Source organism: Simochromis diagramma, unplaced genomic scaffold, assembly GCF_900408965.1.
Source record: "Simochromis diagramma unplaced genomic scaffold, fSimDia1.1 OVJJ01000382.1, whole genome shotgun sequence".
Taxonomy (NCBI): domain Eukaryota; kingdom Metazoa; phylum Chordata; class Actinopteri; order Cichliformes; family Cichlidae; genus Simochromis; species Simochromis diagramma.
The window spans coordinates 410,903-438,147 of NW_024386734.1; the positions used below are offsets into that span (position 1 = coordinate 410,903).

General features: G+C 40.7%; 1 protein-coding gene across 4 annotated transcripts in view; it reads right to left on the reverse strand.

The window, feature by feature from the left end:
- The window catches only part of nhsl2 (NHS-like 2), a 164,136-nt gene that overhangs the window by 22,566 nt on the left and 114,325 nt on the right, over positions 1-27,245 (reverse strand). For all 4 annotated transcript variants that reach the window (XM_040031910.1, XM_040031980.1, XM_040032069.1 and 1 more), the window contains 2 exons: positions 13,153-13,295; positions 7,645-7,894 (listed from right to left, as the gene is read on the reverse strand). In XM_040031910.1, the coding sequence (XP_039887844.1) occupies positions 7,645-7,894; positions 13,153-13,295 (393 nt within the window). The remainder of the gene's footprint in view (positions 1-7,644; positions 7,895-13,152; positions 13,296-27,245) is intronic.

Below are 27,245 nucleotides of genomic sequence, written 5' to 3' on the forward strand. Positions count from 1 at the left end.
GGAATACTAGGTGAGGACTTGCAGAATAGCTATGACCGTAATTTTAAGCTAACAAATGTCAAATGGATGGATTTGAAATTGGTTTTTTTTTTTTTCAATCATAACTTGTGAAGTTGTTATGAAGGAAGAAATTATCCATAGAGAGACTCAGAGAAAAACAGTTTTTCCTGTCACACTATAAACACGTTTTAAGTCAGGTTTCCTTGGCCCATCACTGTACAATTGACTGCTAAGCCCCATTCACACAGACCTAGAAACCAGTCAGTATACTGTGAACAGCTGCAGTCGCAAGTGTGAAAAGTGCAAGTGTGAAACTTGTTGCAAAGAGGTATTCGGGTGCTTCACTATGAATCTTTTACCAATTGCTTTTATCACTAGCAGGTTGCCACCATCAGCAAAAGTTTGCATACGTCCCAGATTGTAGTGAAAGCATGAAAAGTACAACACAAACTAAAAAAACAAACTTACATGTGTAGCCCACTGTTCCTGCCTAGTTGCCCTAATGGTCTACAGCACAGTGTTTTAAATTATGTGATCATAAACATCTTGACGCTGCTTAAAAACTATTTAAAAATACAGAAAACAGTAACAAACTGCTGCTGCAGTTGCTTAGAGGAAACATTACAGCAACTGCTAATGTGACTTTTTTGACAGGGAATGCTAAACCAGCATTAAAATGCTCTAAAACTCGAGGTTTAGTGAGCAACTTTGTCTGGAGTTTTCAGCTGTGTCCCATGACCAGCTAATCATTTTAACAAAGACGCTCAAAACTTGAACCCAGAGATTTAAATCCAACCTTCTCCAAAGCGCTGATCAACAGTCATTGGCTGTCCCATTAAAACAAAAGACACTTTGCTTTAAAATCAAAGCTGCACCTTTGAAACTAGGTGGTTGTGGTGATAAGGGACAACTTTAACTTTGGAGAGGAATATTCTCCACCTCTTGTTTGCATTCCAGCGCAACTCGGCGAGTAAATCTCGAGTGTCTGTAGGCAAGTCGGCCTCTTCCAGGCAAAATGCAGGTGACAGCAGAAATCTGCTAGGACAAAACAATCACAAGGAGATTTTTGGTGCAGCACTTTCTTTATGAATGTTTTTTCCCAGAAACAGCCAGCAACTTCCAGCCACTCGCCAACCAGTCGAGCATAAAGCGGTTAGCGAGTGCCAAACAGTTATCGACTCAACAGACTATGTCTGTTAAACCAAGTCTTAATTCAACATCATAAGTTGTTACTTGGTTTAGGGTTTAGGAAGAGAATGCTTTGTGGTATAGCACAGCCTTTTGCAACGTTAAACAGCACTTCACCACAGTTCAGTGCTACATATCTAATTTTATGACATCAATATGAGCAATCTTACAGCTTGAACAAACAACCTGTAGGGGTGCGTTGGTTTAAATGACAATCCCATCTTTGCATTGAAGTTTCGGCTCTGTAAACAGTAACCGACAAAAGATGAATTATCACAATGAAGACTTCTAAAGCTCTAACAGAACCACTGAAGGTGAAGCAGTGCCATATGTTTATACTAGAAAAAAAACTGTAAAATTAAGTGTTTCAGAAATTCATAATTTCCTCTTATTAACATCAGCACCTTCCCCCTCAGTTTATAAGTGTTACACAGCATCTAACCCTCTACGGTGTTGGAATAAATAACAAATAACTTCCTGTGTTATTCAGCTACTGCTGACCCTGGCTTATCAACTATCTTACTGTTTGCACTGAATGCCATCAAGAGATGCATCTAAATTGCAGCTCACTAAATGGATTCGTCTTGTGACAAAGGGCACAGCGTGGAGCTGACAGGATTTGCAGAAGTTTTTCAAAAGTTCCACCCCCTGTCAGATTCCTTGTAGTTGGAGGCGCTCCAGGTAAGCCAAGAGGATTAGACCGTCGGCAGCTCAGCAGCAGGAATGCCTGTCTCTCACTCTCTGTCTCTCTCCACTAAAGCTCTCAGACTTTCTGCATTCTTCATTCATAAGTGCATTCAGAAAGCATCTGATTCGGGGTCTGGGACTGTTTTGCTCTTTTTATAGGAAACAGCAGCATTTGCACTAAACTCCTCGCTTATGTCCAAGCCTCATTAGCTGTTATTTTTGTAGGATTATTGACAGATTTACAAAATAAACAACTGCTAAATTATTTGAATTGTGGGGTTAAAAAAATGTTACTTTGACGATAAAAACTGAAGAGTCCATCTTCAGATAAGCTTTCTGTGTCATTATCCACAAATTAAGACAACTGTGGAACAATGGTGAACATTCCCAGGAGTGGCCATCCTACCACAAAAAGCACTGTAGGCCTCCTTTGCCTCACGACTCAGCAATAACTCAAATGTGACAGGTTACATGGGAAAACCACTGCTGACCAAAAAGAACAGGACAGCTTGTCTCACATTTGCTAAAAAAAAACATCTCTATGATCCCCCAAACCTTTGGGAAAATATTCTGTGGACAGAAGTTGAAGTCCCGTTACATGTGGCATAAAACTAACGCTCAAAACATCTTCATATAACGGTCAAGCATGGTGGTGGTGGTGCGATAGTTGGGGGCTGCTTTGATGCTTCAGAAGCTGGATAATTTGCTGTAATTGATGGAAACGTGAAATATGCTCTCAAACAGAAAATCCTGAAGGAGAATGACCGACCATCAGTATATGCCCCGATCCTAAATACACCAGCTCTTTTCCCTTAAAACTGCACTTTGCTAACCATCCCATACATATATATATAGATAGATATATTTGAAGTATGTTAATATCAATTAAGCCATTCATTTTCCGCTGCTTATCCAATCACAGTGGCTGCTAGAGCCTAAAAGATCTAAACATACATGTTCACTTTTCCTTTGTTCAACCTCAAATCAATTCAGATTATTCTGTGAGTAAATGTGAAACTGAATGGAAATGCCTGAAAATGCAAAATTACACCAGCAACGTCTTTTTCACTGTCTGATCACATTTAGCTCAGAAATCGATATCCGTGGACGTCTGGTGTTTGGTAGGGCTGCTCAGAGACACAATAATGTCCGCCTTTCTGCAATTCAAAAACCCCCCAAATCACCGAGGACTCTCGAATATGTGATTACATTAAAATTTTACCGATGAACTCTGTCGAGAAAAAATAAGCACAGACCGATGGCGTCTGCCTGCTGCTTGTCTCTCAGCCTCTGTTGCATTCACATCTTTCACAGGCTCAAGTGCTTCAGTCATTCATGAAAATTGCTGGAGCGAGATGTGAGGGAGAGGAAGGAAAGTGGGAGGTGGGAGCTGCGACCAAAAAAAAAAAGAAGCTCTCTCACTACCCTCCATTCATTATTCTTCCATTGTGTATCTCACTGTATGCATTTTCTGTCCTCTGTCATCCTCATCACTTCTCCACCTTTCCCTCCATCTTTTTGTCACTGCTGCTTGTAATTCTTCTTTTTTTTTTGGGGGGGGGGGGACTAGGGAGGAGGAAGAGTGGTGAGTTACCATGGCAACAGCAAGCTGGCTGAGAGCTACCTGTTCTCTGGCATAGGAGGAGGAGGGAAAAAAGCAAGAGACGGAGTGTAAAAGAGACAGAGGGATGGTGACAAGTTGGATAAGTCTGACGATATCTTATTTTTTTCTCATTTTATCCAAATCTGATAACAAGACCAAAACAAATCAGTGAGAAACCCTGAGAACAGCTGTTTTACATGCATCCAAATGGCCTGTTTTTGACTTATTCTGTTGTGTAGTTGAGCTTCATTTGCGTCTAAAACAAATAACTGGGCCGCACCTTTGCACAGGGTGACACCATAATTCATTACCGCTAATGAGAGCACAGCAGTTTATGTGGCTCAACCCGAAATACACTACAAAAAATGTGTATGCATACTCTGCAAAAAATAGTACCCAGAAGCATGCTATTTACCCCTGTTGGGGCACTGCTTGCTAAACCTGATCCTGTTCATTTAATGAAACCACAGACAGGCTTGATGGAAGGAAAAGAAGGAAAACAGAAGGAGAAACGTCAGTCTTATACTCAAAGTTCTTTGCTCTTCCTCTCGGTGTGAAGGAAGTGAATACCCACCAAGTACAACGCCACAGGCGTGCATCATTATACCTGACCTTCTCCTCCTCTACACAGTGGGTGAGGTGAGGTGGGTGAGGAGAAATGGAGAAAGAGATATTTAACTATAGATGGATATGCGCAAGAAGGAGGAGAGAGGCATCCAGTGACGAAGCAGTTGCTATGCCAAAAAACCAGGAGGACCACACATGCATGCAAAGACACATACACACACACAAACGTAGGGAAAGTAAACAAGGAGGAGGCTGAGTGGAAGCAGGAATGTCAGAACGATGTTGCTGAGGGTGACCACAGCATACTAACAGCTCTGACAGCACACACACACACACAGGCAATGCACACAAGCAGAGCTGACTGCCAGAGATGGGCGAGCGCGATAGAGAATGTGATCATAGGAAGAAAATGTCCTCGATGTCAAGTCTTGTTTCTGCAGCATTTTCTCCCTCAAAGCTACAGGGAATCTGTCCACATCGTGCAGCGTCACCTGAGTTGTGGCTTCTGGCATTAACATGCGAGCTGATGCTGAAGCTTTCCCACTGTTTTTAATAACACTCTGCATCTGTTCTCTTCTCAAATCACTCCCAATTATTTCTTCATGACCTAAAGAGAATTTAATAAGGGGCTGGGGGTGAAACGTCTTCACCCGGTGATCTTATGCCACGGATTCTCTCGGCGCTCCACCGGAAGACTTCACCTGAAAACGTTTCCTTACACCTGTGTTATGAAATGGCTTTGTCTATGCCAATCTCATGAGTCAAGAAATCAAGTTTATTGTGTGGATTGGATGTGGCGCAAATACATTTCCAAAAGGTGACTGATGTTTCCCATGCTGAGTACCTTACATGAGCTGTAGGAACACAACCAGCTTTTAACTCTGAATTCCCGAAAGAGCAAGCCTGGCATGAGGCACACACACACGGTGCTGTGCAAAACTCTCAAACCACTCCTGATTTCTTGAAAATCTTTTGTTCCCAAGCAGCCAGAGTGTCAAGATCCTGGGTCACTGAGTTTTTAGACTTTACAGTTTGGTTTTATTTTTAACATCTTCCAGTGATTCTTAGTTTGTGCTGTTATTTGCCTTGAGTTTTCCTTTTCCTTATTTCTCACTAATATTTTTGGTATATTGCTCTTTATGTATTTTCTCAGTTAGTTAATTCATGTCTGTGTTTTCACGTTTAGTCATCTCATTTCACTTCCTGTCTTATTTTGGCCATTATTTGTCCTCTGTGCCTGATGTTCAGTTTTACTTCCCCTCGTCTTTTTTCCTTGATTGTCTGCACCTGTGTTGTTCCCCTCAGGTGTGATCACGTACTTGTGTAGCTTCAGTTTTTCCTTTTTCTTTGTTGGTGCGTTATTTAATTCTGTTTCCCATCAGTTTGCTTTCCTGCTTTTCCCTGGACTCCCAGGGTTGTCATTATCACCTGTTGGACTCTTTTGGACTGTAGCACATGACTGGTCTGTATTTGGGGGTCCACTGCCACACTCTTCAACATCACAAAGACTGTCTTGTAATTTTTTTTTAAAGTGGTCCTGAGCAATAGTTTTCCAGGACTAAAACGATCTATAGCAGATAAACAGTATCTGGAAGTTTTGTCCTTAAGAAATGGGAAAAAGATCCAGTAAAGACCTGCCACGGGAGCTGGGAGATTTATCTGGTCTTTCAGCTGATCACTGGACCCTCATCAGAAATGGTCTCAGTTGAAGGGTGGCTGTCAAGAAACCATTTTTAAGGAAGGGAAACACGGAGAAAAGACTGAGGTATGAAAATTACACAAGAACTGGACTTGTGTAATTTCATTGACAACAAATCTTATGGAGTGATGCAATCCATATTTAAAACTTTTACTTCCAATTATCGTCTGTATGCATGGAGCAGGTCAGGAGAGAGGTGCAACAGCGAGAGTCTGCAGCCATGTATAAAACATCATGGTTGCATTTCAGCCAGTCGTGTTGGAGAGGTTGTCATAACTAATTGAATTATGAATGCTGTCATGGACTCGCCTCCCCTTTTTAGATGGTTTGGACATGTGCAAAGGAGAGATAGTGGGTATCCTGGACAAAGCATTTTGAGTATGGAGTAGCCATTTGGAAAAATACAGATGACCAGAGAGGAGGGGTAGGGTGAGATGGAGGAATATGATCCACTGTGGCAACTCGTAGAGGTAGCAGCTGAAAAGGGACAAACAAGACACTATGAGGACTGTCAAAGACGACCATGCACCATGTGGAAGAGGTATCTGCCAAATTTGTTGAGCAAGATTAATATTAGCACTGTTTTTCAGCCTGGAGCTTCTTCTTTGGAGGAAGACAAGATTGTGTCGCTTTTCCAGCACGCATTTAATACACAACCACAAAGAAGCTAAAGCCAAATTGGACTGATGTGACCTCCAAAGGGATGGAAATTCAGATTTACCGCATGTTGTAGCTTTCCTTGAGTCTGATTTGCCATGACTCTCACTTTTACAGCTGTCACACAACTCCTTCGAGAACAGCACAGGTGACAGTGAAGGCCCTCACAAAGCCAGGACTCTAAAACCAACAGTGTTGTTGTTTTACTGCTCACAGAAACCATCTTCATTTGGAGATAAAATCATTTCTATTCTCAACATGACAGGAGCCATCTGAAAGCTGCCAAATGATCATTCATTTCCAATAGAATCTCATATTCAGGCTTAATCTATTTAATTTTGAATTATTTTTCAGTGAAATTTCATATTGAAGCCATAAATTCTAATAAATGCGAAAAAGGCTCAAAGGCACCTGGCTGCACCAATCAACAAGCATCTCGGCACATCTCTCATCAGCCCAGATAATTAACCTCAGTCTAACCCCTCTACTCAATAAGCATCTGACATCTTCGACAAGGCTCCAACTAATGGCATTTTCCATTATTATATGATTATTTGACTAACAGGTATGCTTAGGGGTGTCTATCTTCCATCTATGGCTCAAAGTTGAGTTTTCGAGTTGGCTAAATGACAACCAGAACCCCAAAGATGCTCAATGCTCACATTTGAGAAGTTGAAACCAAAGTATGTTTTTTAAATGAATGACCCAAACTCTGCCAATTGTCTCTGTGTTTACACGTACCCATTAAAACACAGCAAACTCTTTTTACTTTGATGGCTCGGGATCACTCTGGTCCAGCCAATGAAACATTCATGTGTTCCCTCAGAGGTACTGTAGCTGTGCCAGTCCAAAAACTTCTAAGAAAGATCAAGGAAGTATCACACTTTCTATGCTGACTTTGTCCGCAATTTCCATGCAGCACTACCTCTGTAATGCTGTCACCATGAAAACATCCTGGAGGCTCAGCTGACTCAGATGCATGTGTCAGAGTAATGACTTTCAATCAGTTGCATACACTCACCTTTCCTGTCAGTTCACCACAGTGTTGTTGAGAAACACAGCAAGAAATAGACTTCAGAAATACTCCCATTGCCTTATAAGTGCACCTTCACATTGCAGTTTCAACAAAATTCTTAATTTGTAAATTCATTTGGTCATTTAAGACTGCATCAAATATACTGACAGTATTAGCAATTGTTACCACACCTGATCTTAGACTATTTTGGGCATTTCGCTTTTGTACCTGTGACGTCGAGTGGTAAGAAGTGTGCCGGTGTGCGTCTTCCCAGGTGCCAGCGAGGTTTTTCGGCGACTGGCGGTCCAGTAGTGGCCGACGTGGCAGTACTGCTGCTACTGTTGTTACTGCTCCAGCCTAGAGGGGGCCGGTCTGAGCTGCAGGGGGATGGAGACGGGGATGGAGATAGGTCGGTAACAGACCTCAGACCAAACACAGAGGAGGTGGTTTCATCTTCGTAGAGCTGCTTTGATGCTGGCTGCAAGAAGAAGCAGAAAGGGAAAACCGCTATGTCATCAAATAGTGATGCACAGTTTGATATACTGAAGTCGAGAATGGTTGAAAGGGTCTGATTTCCCCAGGAAGATATATATAACCTTTTAGAAAGTACTGTCGAAAGTATTTTTACGTCTTGATTTCTTAGTTTTTTACATATTTGACACTTTAAAAAGCCTTTTTACCCACTCTCTTTCTTATTTTTGAATCATGAACTTCTTTAGATGTTGTTCTGGGTTCATTTGTGACCTCCTGGATGAGTCGTCCATGTTCTTTTGGAGTGATTTTGGCAGAATTATCACTTATTTTTAGTTGGGTTATGTTTGTTTAGCATTAAAACATGCCATATAGGTGTTAAACCTTGGTTATTTGGATGGACATGTGCAGATGAAAGATCGGTATTTGATCAAAATTGTTCTGACAGCTGGAAAGAAAGCGATTGCAAGAACTGGTGTTCTATTATTTAGCTTCATGTTCAAACTAAATAATAAAAAAGCTATTTAAAAAATAAAACATGCCACATAACATGGAAAAAAACAAAGAAATCAGAAAGGGGGCAAATACTCTTTTTTAGTACTGTATATATAAATATGGAGCCGGCATATTTATTTATTTATCCATTTATTAACCACTTGTTACTGGTTCTCATAATCACCTTTATGAACAGTAGGGCTGTATCTACTGTGGAATTATGGGCTGAAAAAAATCTTATATTATATTACATGCAGTACCAGTCAAAATGCTGGACATGTTCAAATTACATCACACTGCCTTTGAACAGTTAGTCGCTATAAGCTGATGTAATGAAATAGATAAATGCAACTGTGAGTAGATGTCACATCATTTGGCAATACGCTTACATCAGTCAACAATGCCAATATGTTCAGACACTATATTTGTGCATCCTTCATAAATGACTGCTAGCTTTTACATTTACACGTCCAGGAGTTAAAGTGAAATAGAAATGTATTCATTTGGAGGTGTGAAATTAAAGTCTCATAAACTTGTTTTTACTCTGTTTGGTCGAGCAACCTGACAACATGTTACTAGGCAGGTAGTGTAAAGTTGACCTGTTCATTACATGATGAACTTTGTATGAATCCCAGCTCAAAATAATCCTTATTTGTCACGAGGTGTGACTGGGTGTAGCTCTTCAGCTCATCCATTGTTTTAGGCCAACTTTATTCTGATTGGTTGCCTCTGTTTAATGGAAGGCTTGAATACATGGCTAAATAATGGTTACTCATTTTCATACAAATTGAATGTTGGAGGCTAAAGGCTTTACTTTTTAATAAAAACAAAACAAAACGCGAGTGTTTCTAATGTAGAAAAAAAATCATAGATTCTGCACTCAGTGAGATTATTTGAAAAATGTTTCAGGCTACCTACAGAGCTACAGAGTAAAAGAAAATCTAACATGCTGCTTGAAATCCAAATAATTTTAGTCAGGTTCTTTAGTGAAATCCAAAATATTGTCTTCCCCTTCAGTCATGGTAATGCATCCTGAGCTCCAATGGTTCAAATCTAATTTCCTCACTACAAGATCTCCATTTCTCTCATATTGTACTACACTTTCAAACTCTTTAAAAGTTATTGTTCTCATTTTCTGCCCAAGCTGTTTTGAAAATTAGCCAATAAAGCCCTTTTCCCCTTTAAACTGCTGTTACTGGCTCAAACACACAAGAAAAACAAAATAACCTCAGAATTCAATTTGCAGTAAAAATCAATAGAACCAAAATCCTATAGGAGTCCAGACAGCCGGCGGAGGTCATCTACTCATCAACCTCCTCCAAAATTAAATGTTTTGTCCCCTTTAAGCAACTTCAATGCCTGTAAGAGGAAGGATCAGTAGGGTAGATAAGCAGTCAGCAGGGTTACAAAACAGAGAACGAGAGAAAATGCTGTCTCATTTTCACCTGTCTCATAAAACTGAGAGAGCCAATGCAGAGGAGCGACAGAAGTGAATCTGAAGTGAGTTAGAAACATGAAAAAGAAAAACATTGATTTGACGTGATTAGCTGACAGGGACGGAAACTGACAGAGCAGCAGAGACACTGTTCGTTCTGTCCCTGATGGCAACAGGAAGGTGCAATCCCAGCTGTGAGGGAACGGGCATCTGTCAACTGTCTGCCATTAGATCTACAGTATCAGGCATCTCTGCCCTTAAGCAAGGCAATGAAACTGTCGAGGCTGCTGCAATGCAGGAAACACTCCAGTCTATCCTCCGCCTCGTGAGAGACGTAAAGCTATCTCGTGGGAATCTGCCATTCTCTAATTGAAATTAGCCCAAACAGAGAGAAAGGCATTAAGTTAAGAGAGCTCTTTAGCAGCTCGCTGAAGGAACATTGCGTCAGTCGGTGTGCAGGAAATGTGCAGCCATCTTGCAGTAAAATCACGGTGGGAGTTCAATGAGCTGGGGAAATAGACTGAGAAGTACTAATGGAAAAGGGAAAGAGTGAAAAGAGAGAGGCTCTATGTATAGCTGTAGCCTGTTTGACAAATTGTGATCATAGATTATCATTGAGACACCCTGAAGCAATTTAACATCTATGTTTGCATTCTCTTTCTCGCCTTCAAAAATCAGTCAGTAAGTCCTCAATGTGCAGGCGCCGGCTGACAAGAAAGCACTTACGTCACATGCTATTTTGATTTCTTAGCGAGTGCTAATGATACTTCCATCTGGAAGACACTAAATGGTTTGGCATTTGTTTGTAGAAACCTGCTGAGAGTGTGAAAAGGACGATGACTAATCCTGAGAAATCTGAATGAGGGGGCGGGATATACTGTGCAACAGTTCTCGGATAATTCGGCTTTATGGGAAAAAAATAAAGGGATGATGACAACAGCAGTGAAGCATTTTGTCACAACACAACTTTTAGCTGTAAAACCGTCTGATATGCCGAAGCAGTAATTTGTTGGAATAGTGCATTGTGTCGCCGATTTGCTGAATTAAGCTGTCCAACGGCCAATTAGAAGACATGCTCATTCCGAACTTCAAGTTACAATCATTAATAGAAAAGGATGGAGTCTTTATTATCAGTCCTCATTGAGCGGAGCAAATCTGCATCAGTGATCAGTCAAGTACAAACAACGCGCAGAAGTTCAAATAATACAGAGGCAACACACACACAAGCACAGACATGTAAATGTGAACAGAGACACAGCAATTAGAAGATGCCAAACGCAGACTGAGTTTCCATTTGGCATGTCATACTATAACAAAAAGAGAAATGAAAGACTTTTAGGAGCCTTAATGCCACTAATGGCTAAAACATAAAAACGGGATGGCAACCTATGTTCAACTAGGAAAAACTAGTAGTTGTTCAGGAACTGCATTGAATTTTTTGTTGCCAGTGAATGATTGCAAGCATTTGCGACAGTGGCTGTCAGCCCGTGGGCACACCCTGATTCCAATCAGTCACAACCTTGGAAAGAGTTTCATCCCATCCAAAGGTGACGATACAACCAATCATTTGCCAGATAGTTAGGAGACCTGTTGTATACAGTATACTGTATACAACAGGTCGAAATATCAGCTACCAAGTTGCGTCAATGACTTGTGTGGACATTCAGGACAACTGTGTAGATCCATAAGAGAAATTTGGTCAACGTGACAAATTTTGTTGGACAAATCTATTCTATAAGTACGTCTTGCTGATACTATTTCTACTATGTCTTCTCTACAGCAAAGCTTCTGCATGAAGCTCAGTACAGGACTGGCCTATTGCTTCTTTAGCTAATAACGTTAATCATTTTATTACGCTACCATGTATCTTCCATCTAAGGCCCACAGACTGTATAAAAGATGGATATAGCTGCTGTGAACTATTAGTTTTTGAGGTCCTGCTATGAAGAAGTTGTTATTTTTCTGTTTGAATGTTGAGGGTTCGGGATCATTTACCCACAAGTCTCTAAAAAACCAGGAGCTTTTTACAAGCAAAGGTATCACCCCTGCTGGTGAGAAGAAGACTGCATTGGCTTCCCATTTCACATTCAGAAGCTACAATCGTCATTTATACTGCCTTTGCTTGGGTCATTGGCCTTATTATGGATCTTACTCAGATAGGAACTGTCAAAATTTGACACTCCCTTAGCAGGACAATACTACAGAAGAACATGACAAAAAGGCTCCCAGTCTGATCAAGCATGCACAGATGTGCTGTCTGATGAATGGAGGCTCTATCCTGCAACCTAAAGGACATAAAGACTCCACTGCCAAAGTACTGGTGCAGGCTCAGAACACCACCAGAGGTGCCACCACGTCCATACCCCAGCAGCTAGCTGTTTTGGCAGCATGAAGAAAAACCTACACACACTTAAGTAGGTGGTTTTAAGGTTGTGGCTAATCTGCACATCTCAGATCTTGCACCACAAAGCTAACTCCCAGAGCAACAACAAAAGGGCCTGCATAAAAAGCACAACCCCAGAAAGAAAAAACAATAAACTAAATAAAAAGCTGTTGCTAGAAAAACGCTCACCATTTTCATATTTTGAAAAAGTCTTGAGGATTACAATTTCATTTATAGCCGCACTCTCAAGGTTGATAAATCAAATTAAAATGATGATTCCAGTGAGCATGAAATGGCAAGATACACAAGATTTAATCAAAGGAATGGGCTTTTGTGGGATATTGTATCGAGGATGATCGAAAAATAATGAAATGGAGAAAAGAGACAGATTTATACTGCCTATAATTTTATTGTAAAGGGGGAAGAGCCTTTAAAATGAGGCAGGTAACATAAAATGAATATCAAGCGCTGATTGGAAACAATAGAGAAATAATAAAGAGTGGAAACAGGACCACAAAAGGGCAGATGGAGTCGTGTGGAGTAGGTTAGCAGGAGTTTAGCGGGAATGTGAAGTCTGGTGTCTTGCTGTTCTGAGAGAAAAACGAAGAAGATAAGTGAAGTGGACACAGTGTGTGTGTGTGTGTGTGTGTGTGTGTGTGTGTGTGTGTGTGTGTGTGTGTGTGTGTGTGTGTGTGTGCATTTAGCAGAAGCAGGATGAAGTCAGGTTTCACAGGTTTAAGAGGTGGAAAAAAGAGCGAGTTTAAAATAGGAAAGGTGGAGATTATTTATTGCGTTTGCTTGTTAAAGATGTGCAGCTTCAAATAGCTGCATATAAAATCTGAGCTTGGGTGTTTGTTCAGCAGAGAGGTGACATTTTGGTGTGACGGAGCCTCCTGATCAAATAAGATGGGTGTAAACATGAGCCTGCATGCGTGCGTCTGTGTGTGTTTACCAGAAAGATGAAGTCGGGCCTCTTGTTGTTGAGGGAGATGGGCGATCGGCTGAGGGAGGTGGACGTGTCGTCGGAGCTCTGTGAGGACGGATGCCGGAAAGTCTGACCAGTCAGCTTGGTGTCGTACAACTGCTCCTCAAACTCTGAAAACACAGAAGAGCAAAAATAACAAAAAGATATAAATGCATGCATAAACTTGCTTTCTGCTGCATGCATGCATGCAACTAAACTAAATCTTATTTGCATGGTTGAAAGTGGAGATCAGGGACGACTGCTGCTTTGCATCAACCTGCAATCTCCCTCCTGTGACTCCTGGTTCAACTTGTGCCTTAAATGACTCCTTCAGTTTGTATTTAATCCTCCCAAGGGCTCCATCCCTTCCTCTTCTTTCATTTATTCCTTCTCCAAAACTCTCTTTCTTTGTGTTACACGCACTCTCTCGCAGGCTACCTCCAAATATCAGACTGATTCTCCCTCTCCGGCAGCTCCCTCAGGCCATTGTAAACAGATTCCTAACCCCCACCTCCCCCCTTTTTCTCTTGGTGCACACACACACACACATAGACACGCTCCCCCTTTCAGCCATTCCTTTACCCCAAAACACACTCCCCATGTTTCACTCAGCTCTCTAACACACACACACAGACACACACCCCCACAGACACTGAGCAGCTTTAGAGAAACAGCAGTGTCAGTGAGGTGAAAAAAGCTTGGAGTTGAACTTCCCGGAACAATATGGATTCCTTCCTGGTGATGTATGGTTGCCTAGCAATATAAGGAAGCAGATGACAACAAGCTAGAAAGAATAAATTGTCTCAAGAATGAATGCTGTGTATATGATAAATAAACTAAGGTTTAAATTGGGAGAAACAAAGTTGTTTTCAGGATTTCAGGCTCTTTATGAAAGATGTTAGCCTCAGTTACGAAGATCAAAAGACCGGTCATTCATCTCTGATCGCGAGGGCAAAGTGTGTATATGGACAAACTCAGATCAGTTGTAAGTGGCATTATTGTAAAGTCGACGTGTTTAGAAACCACAGCAACTGCTGGGGGCGCATAGTGTGTAAAAGTCACCAACACTCTCCTCACTCCGTAACTGCAGAGCTCCTCTGCCATTAAGCTCTGCACAAAATCTGCACCAGGAGCTTGATGGCATTGATTTCCATGGCCAAGTAGCTCCAGTAGGTGCAACATGTAGGAAGATCAGTCTACTCATTTGTGCTGAGTAATAACAAAAACTAAGCACAAACTTCTTGTATATTTTGTACGATTCAATACAAATTAGTCAGTAAAATGTACAGTTGTAATCAAAGAACAATAAAAGCTATGAAGGCCTGAACTATTGTTTGTTTCAGCCTATAAATGTTAATTTCTACTGTAAAGTTGGACATTTTTTCTTCTAAGAAGCACAAATTATGTCTTGGCTCAAACCCTAAAGTCTAAACTTTCATCTGTCAGCTCAGTGTCTTGAATTTGAAGGCTCACAACTTTTAGTTTCCGTTCCACTCTCATCAGCACTTCCAATTGCAAAAGGCAGCTGTTTCCCAGCACCAAACAGCAGACAAATTAGCATCTAATTAGCAAAGTATTTAACAAGACTAATACCACTGTATAAGAAAATAGAAGGAATTGAGGCTTTTTAAATTATCATTGTCTGTGTGGAATATCCTGAGTGTCCTCAGGCTGCTTATCTTACCTCCATCTAAATAGTCTTCCATATGGTAAAGTAGTAGACCTTGCAGGGTGATGGGATCTGTTTTTATGACTTTCTAATGGCTGCTGCACAACTTTCATGCCTGGTAAACTCATTTAAACACGCGAGCGGTTCACCGTAAAGTTTGGCAGGTGTCAGATTTAAGTGAGCGCCGCAACGTGGGAGTGTTTGGAGTCGGGAATATAGAGTTGTGAATAGAAATTAATATACAGCAGCACAACCACAAAACACAAGAAAGATAATGATGTGTTTTTGTGCGAGGGTAGGCAGTCCACCCACAGATTTAGTGCAGTTTTTTAATGGCATTTGGGATCATTGATGTTGACATCTTCCTTCTGCTGGAATAAAAAGTGCCAGCAGCAGAAAACTGTGTATGATCTCACTTATTCTAAGTGCAATTATGGCTCTAAACATCAGAGGAAACGGGACACACACACACACAAACACACACAGCAAACATTTATAACCTTCAGCGTGGATTAAGATGATGCAGTAATGTATGTCAGCTGTCATTTTAAGCTCAGATAAAGGAGTACTTTGAAAGTTACTCTGATGAGTTTGAAGGGCTTTATAAACTCAAAGATAGTAGATATTATTTCAACTGAAGTGAAACCATCACAATGAAAAACTGCAGAAACAAGGCTTCTACGAGATCAGACTCATGAGTGTGACACTGAACACATTTTCCAACATATGCTGTCAATTATTCTCTTTTATCGTACGCGGGAAATATTTCAAAAGGGAAGCAAATGGGAAAAATGAGAGACTGGAGAACTAAGAAGAGAGAAAAGAGAACAGGAAAATGCTCAGGAATGATAAAAGCTGCTTAGGTGGCTGAGAAGCTGGAGAGTTTAAGATGTATGAGGTTGCAAATTCTTTTCTGTTTAAGTAAAGTTCAAAAAAACACGGGATCCGATTAAACAACCTGCCTTCTCTCAGCCCGAGGCTAGCATTCCTGCCCAGACTGACCAACTTAATCTGGTTGGTATTAATGCTCCTATGTGGTCTGTCTCATTAATCCCAATAAGCATCATGCGCACACTTGCTAACTCAAAAGCAATTAGAGAAACATTACTACTACATGACTCCTATTAATTTTTGTGCTGCTGTTGCAAAAATGTCCCATTTTTTTAAACAGGTGCACTTAAATGTCCCTGTCTCTGCTACATATGTGTTTTTTTTAATCCAGCTCTCTCATTTTTAGCATTATAGCGTCTATTGAGACAATAATAAATACAGAAACTGACTAACACTATCAGCACTTGTGATCCCACTAGTGATGTCACTGCACATATCCCAGATTGCCACCATTACATTACTACTGTTGTGTATGTAATGTAACGTCGTATTGGTTTTACTGCCCGTGGCATCCTGCAGTTAGAGACTAGTTAAAGAGGGACCTCTGAAAAATGTCACACACAGTTTGTCACCTTTGCCAAAGATCTTGTAGCTGCTGTGATGAACCGATAGAGAGGAACAGACAAAACCTGACTTTTACTCATTGCATCATTCACAGAACCTGCGGCTCATGACGCTGTAATAAAAAAATAATGAGCCAAGTCATTTTCACTTTGCAAATTTTTCTTTTTTTTATCGACTCCTGGTGATCCTAGAAATAGGACAGGATTCCTCTACAGAGATTTACAGATGTGGGTAAAAGGGGAGACGATGTGCTGCAGATGATGCTCCACAGGAAAGCAGACAAAGTCATCAAAGCAGACCTTTTTCTTAAGAATCTGCTGTAGTGGAATATTTATTCATTCTTTCTCTAAACTGAAAGCATTTTGAAATTATTTGATATTATTATATTGAAATATGAGGGAGCCTCCTGCTGGCAGATGCATGCATCCCAGCAATGGTGAAACTCGCCACATAGAGAGGATTTATTATAACCACTTGACAGCAAATATAGGGAATTGTAACATTCATAATATACATATAAGAACTTTTTGTTTGACATAAATGCTAATGATGTCTTGATAAATTGGCCTGTTCGCTGGATTTGCTAATTCCTCTGAAAGCTATTAGACACTTCACTTTGTAAGTGCTTGCTTTTGCAGTTTGTTTTCATATAGAGGCCTATTACAAACCCCGGCGCTCATGATAGAAAACTGTCGATTTTGCAGTGTTAAAAATAATTGATTCAAAATCGCCCGGCTGCTGCATGCAAAAACAGCAGGATCAGCTGGTTAGTAAACAGCGAGCAGAAGCCAAAACTTATCCAGCTGCAGTGGCCCAACGAAGTGAGGTGTCAGCAAGAGTCCGAAGATACAGAGTGATAAAGCAGAGTAAAAGGGAGAGGAGGAAGAGCTGCAGGGAAGGAGAAGCAGATAACAGAGGAAGAAAAGGATACGAGATAAGATGGGCAAGGAAGCAGGGAAGGAAAATGAGGGGAAAAGAAGCAGAGGTAACTTTTTAAGAGATAGAACAAAAAAAGGGGGGAAGTGAAGGTGAAAAGAACCGAGAAGAGAAAGTATAGATATGAGAGAATAAAATGAGAAAGCATTGAGAAGGAGGACAATGCAGGAAGCAGTAAATAGTTCAGGAAGAACTATATGTCAAACAACAGAGGAGGAGAAGCAGTGAAAATGCAGAAAAAGATGTAGGGGGTGGCAGAAAAAGAAGGTAAAAGGTGTGTAGTCGAGACAGTGGAAGGAGACGTGATCGAGAAATGGCACAATGCTGAAAATCAGAGACCGAAAAAGACGAAGTAGGTGGAGAAAAAGAACAGAGTGGAAGAAGAGGAGGAAGGGAATTCACACCAATGAGGCCCGATCTGTCAAAACTAACAGCCTTAACAGGGAGGGAGAAAGATGCTGGCAGAGTTGAGCCAGTACCGAAGGGTGGGAGATTGAAAGATAAAAATAGGATCCAGCATGCTTCTGATTTATCTAACATCCAAATCCATTTAGGTTTAACTTGTTCCTGCAGAACAAATAGACGATATGGCTTCCTGACCTTTTAACTTAGTGTAATTTATATACTGACTGGGCACTTTGTTATGTGCATCTGTTCAACTGCTCATTAATGCAAACATAATCAGCCAATCACATGTCAGAAACTTGATGCAGTTGGACATGTAGACAAACTGAGCATCAGAATGGAGAACTGTGGCATGGAGACAGGCAGGTCTGAGTATTTCAAAAACTGATGTTCTACTGGGATTTTTCTCCACAACCATCTCTAGTTTCAGAGAATTTAAAGAGAGTTTAGGGAGAATGGAAATAACAACTCATTACAATCAAGGTATGCAGAAGAGCATCTCTGGATCTGAAGCAGACGGGCTACAGCAGCAGAAGACCACACATAGTGCCTTTCTTGTCAGCTAAGAACAGACAACTGAAGCTACAATTCACACAAGCGCCACAAAAACTGGACAAGAGATGGCCCAGTCTAATGAGTTTCAATTTCTGCTGCAACTTTCAGATGGCAGGGTCAGAATTTGTGACAAGCAACTTGAAAACATGGATCCATCCTGCCTTGTTTCAGGTTTTCAGGATGTTGGTGGTTCAGTGGTGTGGAGGATAACTACTCACACTTGGGCCCCTTAGTAGCAATAGTGCATCATTTAAAACTCACAGCCTACCTAAGTATTGCTGCTGACCATGCCTATCATTTATGACTACAGCGTACCCATCTTCCAATTGTTTCCAGTATGTTTTAGTTTTACTTTGGTCTTTGCTTTATTTTCCAAACTTAGAGGTGTGTTTCCAACCAATCTGCCCAACTGGCACCAGTTTCTGGCCATTGTGGAGAGCTTATGACAATATCCTCAAAATCTCTGCAAGCTAACTTGGTAAATCACAGATTAAATAAGTGAAATCCTAGTATTTTATCTCAGTGTTATTTATTAGCATTAATTAGCAGGTATCAATCGGTAGGATGCATTTATATATTTCGTAGCTTCCTAACTAAGCTCGCTGACATTAACATTACCATTTAACAGTTTACTCCTCTTCACCAAACCGTCTGGTTCCAAAAAACCCAAGATACATCAAAGAAATATGATCACAAAGATAAAATAAAAATAAACTAAACTGCATTTCTTTGACTATCACCAAGAGTTTACATGCAGAATAAGATTGATTACCTTGCAAACTTCCTTAAACCTACACCATCACTTTCATTTATGTAACGCTTGAATGGAAAACCTTCGCTTCTAACAATATTCTCCCAAGCAGCATTGCAACTTTTACTCACTTTAAGGCTGACACTTTCTCCAGCACTTTCCACTGTACATTTTAAATGACCTCACTAGTAGCAACATAGAAATCAAGTAAACATTAAGAGTTTGAAAACTGACCGAGAGAGGTCAAATCCAAAAGGCAGAAGCACTAAAACAGAAGAGGAGGGAAGTTAAACAGCTGCTGTATATCCATGCTTCAGATAGCAGCCGGGCTCCGCTGCATCGACTGCAGCTCGGATACATGACTGCAGGGAACTGTGGTGGGAAAACGAGGGAGGGGGAGGAGGGATGCTATTGGCGTTTGGGGTGCAAAGGTATGCCGGTCACTCCCACTCTTGCATACACACACAGAGAGTGGTTAAGAGCGTCTTACCCCACCCCCTTCCTCTGTCCAGACAAGCAGGCCATGCACTCATGCATCACTAACTTGTACATTGTGTGTGTTTGCGTGTGTTTGCATGTGTGTGTGTGTGTGTGTGTGAGAGAGAGAGAGAAACAGTATCTTTCAGGCAGGTGCCTATAAGTATCTTCTACGAGCGTACAAATGAATCCTCCTCTTGTATGTGTTAACCTGGGGATTATTCGCACAAATCACCATTTAAGCTTTATTGATCATATTAAAACGCCTACATGCACAAATCTGCATCTTTGTGTGTTTGCATACAGTGCACCCATTCACAGATAAACCCAACCATCCTCGACAATATGCACCCTGGTCGTGTCAAATTTGGGTCACCCTTTCTTCTCCCCTCTAGGAAGATGAAGGGGTGGTGGGGCGGGGGACAGAAATTAACAATACGCCTCTTTGAGCATAGCCCGAGTACATGTTTGTCTGTGTACACAGACAAATATGTGTACGTGTGTGTGTGTGTGTGTGTGTGCGTGTGTGGTTGCATGTACACATATTCATGTCATGTCTCTGTCCTTGTGATTTAGCATGGAGAATTGATCAGTCCATTACAGAGAAAGGTCTGCTGCCCGGACAATGAAAGAGGACGGTGGTGACCTAGAAGGACACACTTGGCGGTTAGCGGCCTGGTTTACTTTGATCACGAGAAACCGCAACTAGGGTCCTGATCCAATTATCAGGCCCCTCTTTATGCAGGGACACATTTTGGCTTCATTTCCTGTCATGTATGTTTATATAAGTGAAATAAATGGATGACTAGCTGATGCTTTTTTTTTTAAATAGGAAAAGAGTGCCCACCAGGAAGGCAAGTCCTAACTGGTAAAACGCTCCCATCTTGAAATTGTTGGTTAGGTCGGTCTTTTCATTACCTTCGGTTTAAGACAACATTACAAGTGTATTAAACAAACCATCTACCCGGTCTGAGAAGTTTAATAGGTGGCTGAGGCTGTGCAATCCACTCTCGGATCTATTCTTTTCCACTGAGCTCTCCAAGCTCGGGGAACTGCAGATATCTCTCAGGAACCACTAAACACTATGTCTTGATGTTGCCTCCTAATTACGTTAGATAAGAGGGTGACACAAAGCTATTTTATCTGTCCTTTTATCCACTCTTGATTTATTTTTCTATTCTTATCTGTTATAAACGTGCCAATGAGAAAACCTGCATGTTAACGTGTAGTGCAACAAGGCCGATTCACATTGCTGTTATCTTTCAATGTGTTTTGCTTTTTTAGGCCTCCTCTTTCTGCCTTCCCTCGTCTCTATCTGTCCAAGTTAATTTTCTAAATTAATTTCCAGAACACTGCGGATTTCTGTTGTAATTTTTAAAAAGACACTTTTATAACAGATGACTGAGCTGTTAAGGCTCCTCTTTCTTCTTCTCGTTTTTTGTAACTGAAATTCAGGAAAGAGAAAAGACTTCAGAACTGATTGAGTCTATATATAAACTGACAGTGCTGTTAAAAACTATGTTAGAAGAATACTACTGCAATAGCACGGTGAACAGTTATAGCCTTTATATGCATTATTCTTGTGCTAATAATATTCTGAGCTTACAGTGAATGTTACTACTGAGCAGACCAATCACAGTTGTGTTGGTCTGGATTGCTGTAACATGTAGTTATTTTTTAAATCAAGCTTTACAGAAAGGCCTTAACTGTTTGGAGTTTCACAACTGTTAATTTAGTCCCAGTCTTTTCTTCCTCTGAAGCAGTGATTTAAAATTTTAAGTTCATTAACATAAGTGTAATTGGCAACAGTTATTACTGATGTAGACTCTGAAGACACCACTTGCACTGATTAGATGATGTTCTGGAGTTGTCTGGAATAAATTCTCCTCATTATTAGCCTCTATGGAAATTAGGTTTGCCCACTCTGGGTTGGGAGGAGTTGTTGCCCCAAGTGGAGGGGTATCTATGTCATGAGTAAGGGAAGGAAAGAGCAAGAGTAGGTTGGTAGTGACCGAAAGAATGAGGCTGTGAATGTAAGGTTCCTGGAAAGGGGCTCAGAGTAGAGCTGAGGCTCTTGAGGCGTTTTGAGCGAGACAAACAGGTAAAACTACAGGGATGCATTGACATCCCACCAGAACAGTGAAAGGGGGTGATTGGCTAGATAAAAGTGTGGGTGCCTCTGTTTAGACTGCTGTGCACATCAGTATCACAAAATGTATGGATGGAAAGTAAAACAACTTTTTGTTGAATGCTACTTTGAAACAAACACCCTGTTACCCTGCTGCCTTACCAGAATAGTAAATCCTACACTACAATCTGATATAAGCTGCTTGTTTAGAATTGATCTCTGGTCTAAAGGGGTCCTAAATCCAATGAGTCTGTCTGCAAAATTCATGCCAGAAGCTTGAATCAGCAAAGCCCAGGGATAGTGTGTCTGTTTAATGCATGCTAGTAACTTGGAGAGAAGCCCTAAAGAATGGCAGGCCAGACTGCATAGAGTACACCTGAGCTTAAACTGTTCAGCAGCTGTAAAGTCTAGCCAAACTGACAACCTTGAGATTCAGCCGAGTTTTCAGTATAATATAGATTAAAATCAACTTCTCCAAGCGTGCTGAGAATAAGCATCCATATTTACAGCACTCTGGGAAATTAGCTGTTCCATGCCATATTATATTCTTCTCTGGCCAAAGGGCAGCTGTGTGCTAAGTGCTTTCTTCAAGGACACTCTGACCCTCTCACAGCAATTATCAGGATTCAGAGGCCTCTAGAAATGTAAAACTTTTCAGTCACAAGTCTGTTCCTCTTACTTCCTACCTGCTGCCACATAGGCCCGGTGCTTGATCACAAACAGGTTTATTTACGGTTTGGGCAGGTTGGCTTGAATATAAATGCCACCAAATCGAAGCATTTAAGCGCGTCACGCTTCAGCCTGTATTTGGAAAAATTCTCTGAGAAGCCCTGAGGAAAGAAACAAGACGGGTGAGTTTGTCTTGCCTAATTCACAGCGATGTCACTCTAAAGAAACGCTTTATGGAAAGAGGATTGAAAAAGACAAAAAAAAGTGGACCAAAATGACTCTTTTACTGAAGAGGAAGGCAATACTTTGTGGTTCAGAAGCAAACAGAGCACCCGATTATAAAGGTCATTCAGTAATAAAAGTTCAAACAATCTATAAATCCCCTAAAAACTATTCTTTTCACTGTCAAAGGTACAGCTGCAGGCTGGATTTCACAAGAACTCGTTTGAGCTCTCCATTCAAGAGCCAATTCTGGCCTAAATGCTAAATGCCCGCTTTAATCTCATGGTACATTAACAAAGCATTTGCATAATAGCACAAAAGGCATTTACGTTGACACGTACAGTATGTAAAATTAACTGGGAATCAGAGTCTCTGTCAATTTGAACAAAATAAAGCCTAGCAAGTTGGTTTAGTTCATAATCTTCCCTAGGCTATAACAAGTAGCTCAAACTTTATTGGACTTGGTGTCACTTTTTAAAAATAGGGAATGTCACATCTGAAATGATTCTGCCAGTGAGCTCATTAAAATAAGAAAAGCTGGAGTGTTTCTCCTCCATCGGGACTTGATCGATGCTGCACCTGTCCAGTAATGTGTATTGACCGGAGTGAAACCTTATCAGCTCGTGTAGATCACAGCTAGCATTGACCAGGGCCTTCTCTGACACAGTTAAAGGGCATCTGCGACATTTTACAGTCAGGTTAGCATGGACAAAAAAACTTTATCTACTTTTTTGAATCCCAGCCTGCATTCACACTGACAGAAAGAGGCTACGATGACATTTTGAAGTTCAGTTTTGTTGTTTCACGTCACTTAGTATTGTCCCTATTGTTGGGATCTGGAGGCCTCTACAGAGTTCAAGCTTTTCAGGGAAAGGTTGTAACAATGGCACTTTAAGCACAAAGCTGAAGAGATATGGTAAGAAAGAAATGTGTGTTTGCCGATTTGGAGATAAACGTAAAAAAAGGCACTAAAAACTAAAATTAATAAGTGAACAGTAAAGATAGTCTTTTTACGGCCTTGAGTTTTAAATAATAGTAGCAAAAAAAGAGCAGAAAGTTATGTTGTAATGCTACCATCACCACAGCTGCTTTTAAAAACCTGAATGGAAGCATATTTTGGGAGAACTTAAACTTATTCTTCTTAGAAAGTCTGCTTCTAGTGTCCACAGTTTGTGGACGGATTTATCCTGTCTTAACAAGACAGAGGTTTATAATGAGAAGGCTTTAGTGTGGAAGAAATTGCTGGGCGAAGGCATGATCATAGCCATCTAGCACTTTTGGGATGAGCTGAAATCCTGATGAACCCAACAACCAGTGAGGCTACATTCACTGAAAACCTTGGTGGTCAATTCAGATTTACTGTTTAGGGGCCAGTTGCACCAACAGGACACACACCCAGTTTTCATCTAACTGACTTGGCATTCTATGTCCACCCTTATAGTTACAGCCTTTTCACCATCCAAGCGTAAGCTGTTGTCTCATGTGACTCGGACTTTGTATACACCCACAGACAGTATCAAAAGAGGAACATAGCTACTGTGATGTCACCTGCTGGTTTTGGACTCTTCCAAGTTAGCATTTTGGGCACCATATGTTAGTGTTTTTGGAGCTAATGTATCAGCTAACGCCAACTAGCATAGTTAGCGAGCTGCACCAATAAACTGAACAGGTGCAGGGTACAAACACAGATGTTAGCTTATTAGACTTTCCATAGGGAAGTACAAACGTCTTGGACAGTCTGTACCATACATCAAGTCAATGGATTAAAAGTGTTCCAAAAGACCCCATAGGGAAACACACAGATAGTAGAGGTTCAGTTTAATGACTCTAATTAGCAAAGCTGAAGCTTAGCAAACTGTTACCAGTTGTGTCAATCAATGAAGCCATGCCCTTAATTTTCTTAACATGATAATCTGTGGCTACTGACTCCCTTCTGGAACTAGCCCTCACGTGGCCACTAGAACAACTGCAGTTTTGCCACTTTCACACTAGCAATATTTTTTAGGCTGCCCCTTTGCCCGACCACACAATCCATCAGTTGGTCAACACTGTTATCTTTATGTCAACCAGCAGGAGAAGCAGCATGGCACAATCCTGTATAGTGATTTTTATTTATGTACTTTGTGGGTAAAAGGATACTGCCAGAATTTTAAAGAAATGTATTTATTTATTTTTGGCACAGGAAACATTTTCTTTGTCTCACTCAGGTCCTCAACCTTTTTTTTAAAACATAGATTTCTGATTTAAGGATGCCCAAGTGAGAACCAATATATATCTTTGTTCTAGCTGGCTGCTTGTTCTCCTCTTTTTCTTTTATCAAGTTAGACTGCCGAGCAGTCGGAGTTTGTGTGCCGACAGCGAACCAATCTAGTAACACTGTGCCCACCAGTGATAAGATATTCAAGCTATCAGTGTTTCCACAATCATGCAATAGTGTGAAAAATAGAAGTCCTTGAATGATTACTGATTTATGAGTCACTGTTAAGTTCAAAACATAACTCTGGTGGCTAAAGTGTTAATTTTCTATTCATTTTCTAATTTCAGGGTTTGGCATATTGCCTGTGCTGCTTAGTCACAACACGGGCAGTTTATCAAGTTTACATCCACTCATCATGAATGTCATGGTAATTTTGGGGCTCTTGCGTTTTTACGCAAGAGTTGTCTAGAGTTGTTATCTACACAGGATCAAAAGTATACATATAGACTCAAATACATAGACCCCCACTAATATTTGGTTAACTATCCCTTTAGAAAGTTGCATGTCAACAAGATGCTTTTGGTAGCCATCAGCAAGCCTCTGGGATATATCTTGCTGGATATCTTCTCACTCGTTGGCTTGACAGAGTTGGCAGACTTCATTTAAATTAGTTGGTTACCTGGTACACACCTAGCTTTTAAGCATAGTCCACAATTTTTAAATTAAGGTCGGGGCTTTAGGAAGCTTAATGTTTGCCTGCTTTATCCATTCCAAATACATTTTTAATGCGTTTGGGACCATTGTGCTGTTTAGGCAACCAGCTTTATCCAAAAGAGCGTCCACTGAACGACACAGGAAATCACTCCTGCCCGTGGCCATCTCCCTGTACAGCTCCTCCATCTAACACACTGTAAACACTGCAATAGTTACACCCTTTTTGCACACACTCTACAGTAAAATAGCAAATGACAGAGTTCACAGGTTAGAGTCAAATTTCGATCATATATATTCCACCTCTGTAATATTCTTTCTCCATATTCTTGATATTTATAATTGAGCAATTTGCATATTAGTGCTATTTCTTAAATTTGTAAATTCTGTAATTCAGGTGATGTTCAGGGCAAGAAATCAAATCTCTGAACAGATAAAAGCAAACTTTTAAGTTACGTGCCTGTTCTGGTGCAATGTCTGCTACTTCGTATGTAAGTGGGTGTGGATATAAAGCCTGGAGTGATCACAACATGAACGGCTTCACTGAAACAAACTTTTCAAACATTTCAGGATTTCAAAGGCTACTTCTCGCTACATCTGCCACCGCCTCCCCACAAGACTTGCATCATAAGACACAGATCAGCTGACTAACTTTGGATTTTGACTGTTAGAATTAAGGTAAAACAAGGAAGGTCTTTACATCTTTCAGATCACATATGAAAATGGCCCAAACCAAAAGGGAAAAGATCAGATTTCACATGACTGCAACATGTTAAAATAGAAAAAGACTGTAAAATAAAAAAAGAAAACCTCAACAATAGTTTTAAAGTGGCAGATTGAGAGCAAATCCCTGCAGCCAATCTTGCATTTGTTCCAAAGCCTAAAACCGGAAGACTAGAAACTGCATCTGATGAGTTCCAAATGTATCCTGCAGCATGACAAAGAGCCTGAAATTCAGCCATCTTTAGCAACAAAAACAAGGTGCCCTGCAACAGATGGCTATGCCCCCACAGTCTCCTGATCTCAACATCAAGGAGTCAGTCAGGGATTACATGAAGAGACAGAAACACCTGAGACAGCCTAAATCCTGTAGACAAAATTCTCCCGCTATGTATACAGTATATACAAGTAAATGCTTTCTAAACACAGCCCTGAGTCATAGATAACACACATTCACATTCTCTTATCACTGGCCCTCTGGCCATAAGAGTGACCAACAGCATTTAGATGACAGTTTAGAGCTGTTGGCCAACACAGCGTCAAAGTCTATGTCACCATCTCTGACCCCTTCAGCCATTAGCTATCCTCTTTAATACAAAGGGTTATCTACTATGAGGGAATCTATTTGGAGAGATTCCTGCAGGTCATATTATGTCGAGAATACTCCAGCCTGAGTGTTGTGAGAGTCATGCATACAAAAGGATTAATAACAAACTTTCTCGTGTTCCACCCAAGCACCAAATGCCAAATAAGTCACAAAGCTGCCACATTAATGTGCACATTTCTCCTCAGTCTGCTGTTTACTAATATGCTTCTTCAGACTGGATCCATTAAAGTCACATTGTGCAGCTTTGAATTAGTGGATGACTCTAATGCGTGCCACCTCAACGGAAGAACTACAGCATTAGTGATTTTTTTAAAAAACCCCTCTTTTTCTTCATCTTTCCAGAAACTCTCCTCTAATCTTGCAAAAAAACTGCTTCCCCAACGATTCTCAAGCCTTGTGATCAGCAAGTGAGGAGGAAAATAAAACTTAGCTCCTCAAACATCAGCTGTCCAACACTGAGAAATCAGGAGCTGGATGTGCCTGATGTATCTATTTTAATTTATGAAAGCCGTAGACTATTTGCCTGCAATTTATCAACAAGGCCTTCAATTCACTCTTGATTACCTGTCATTAGTAGGA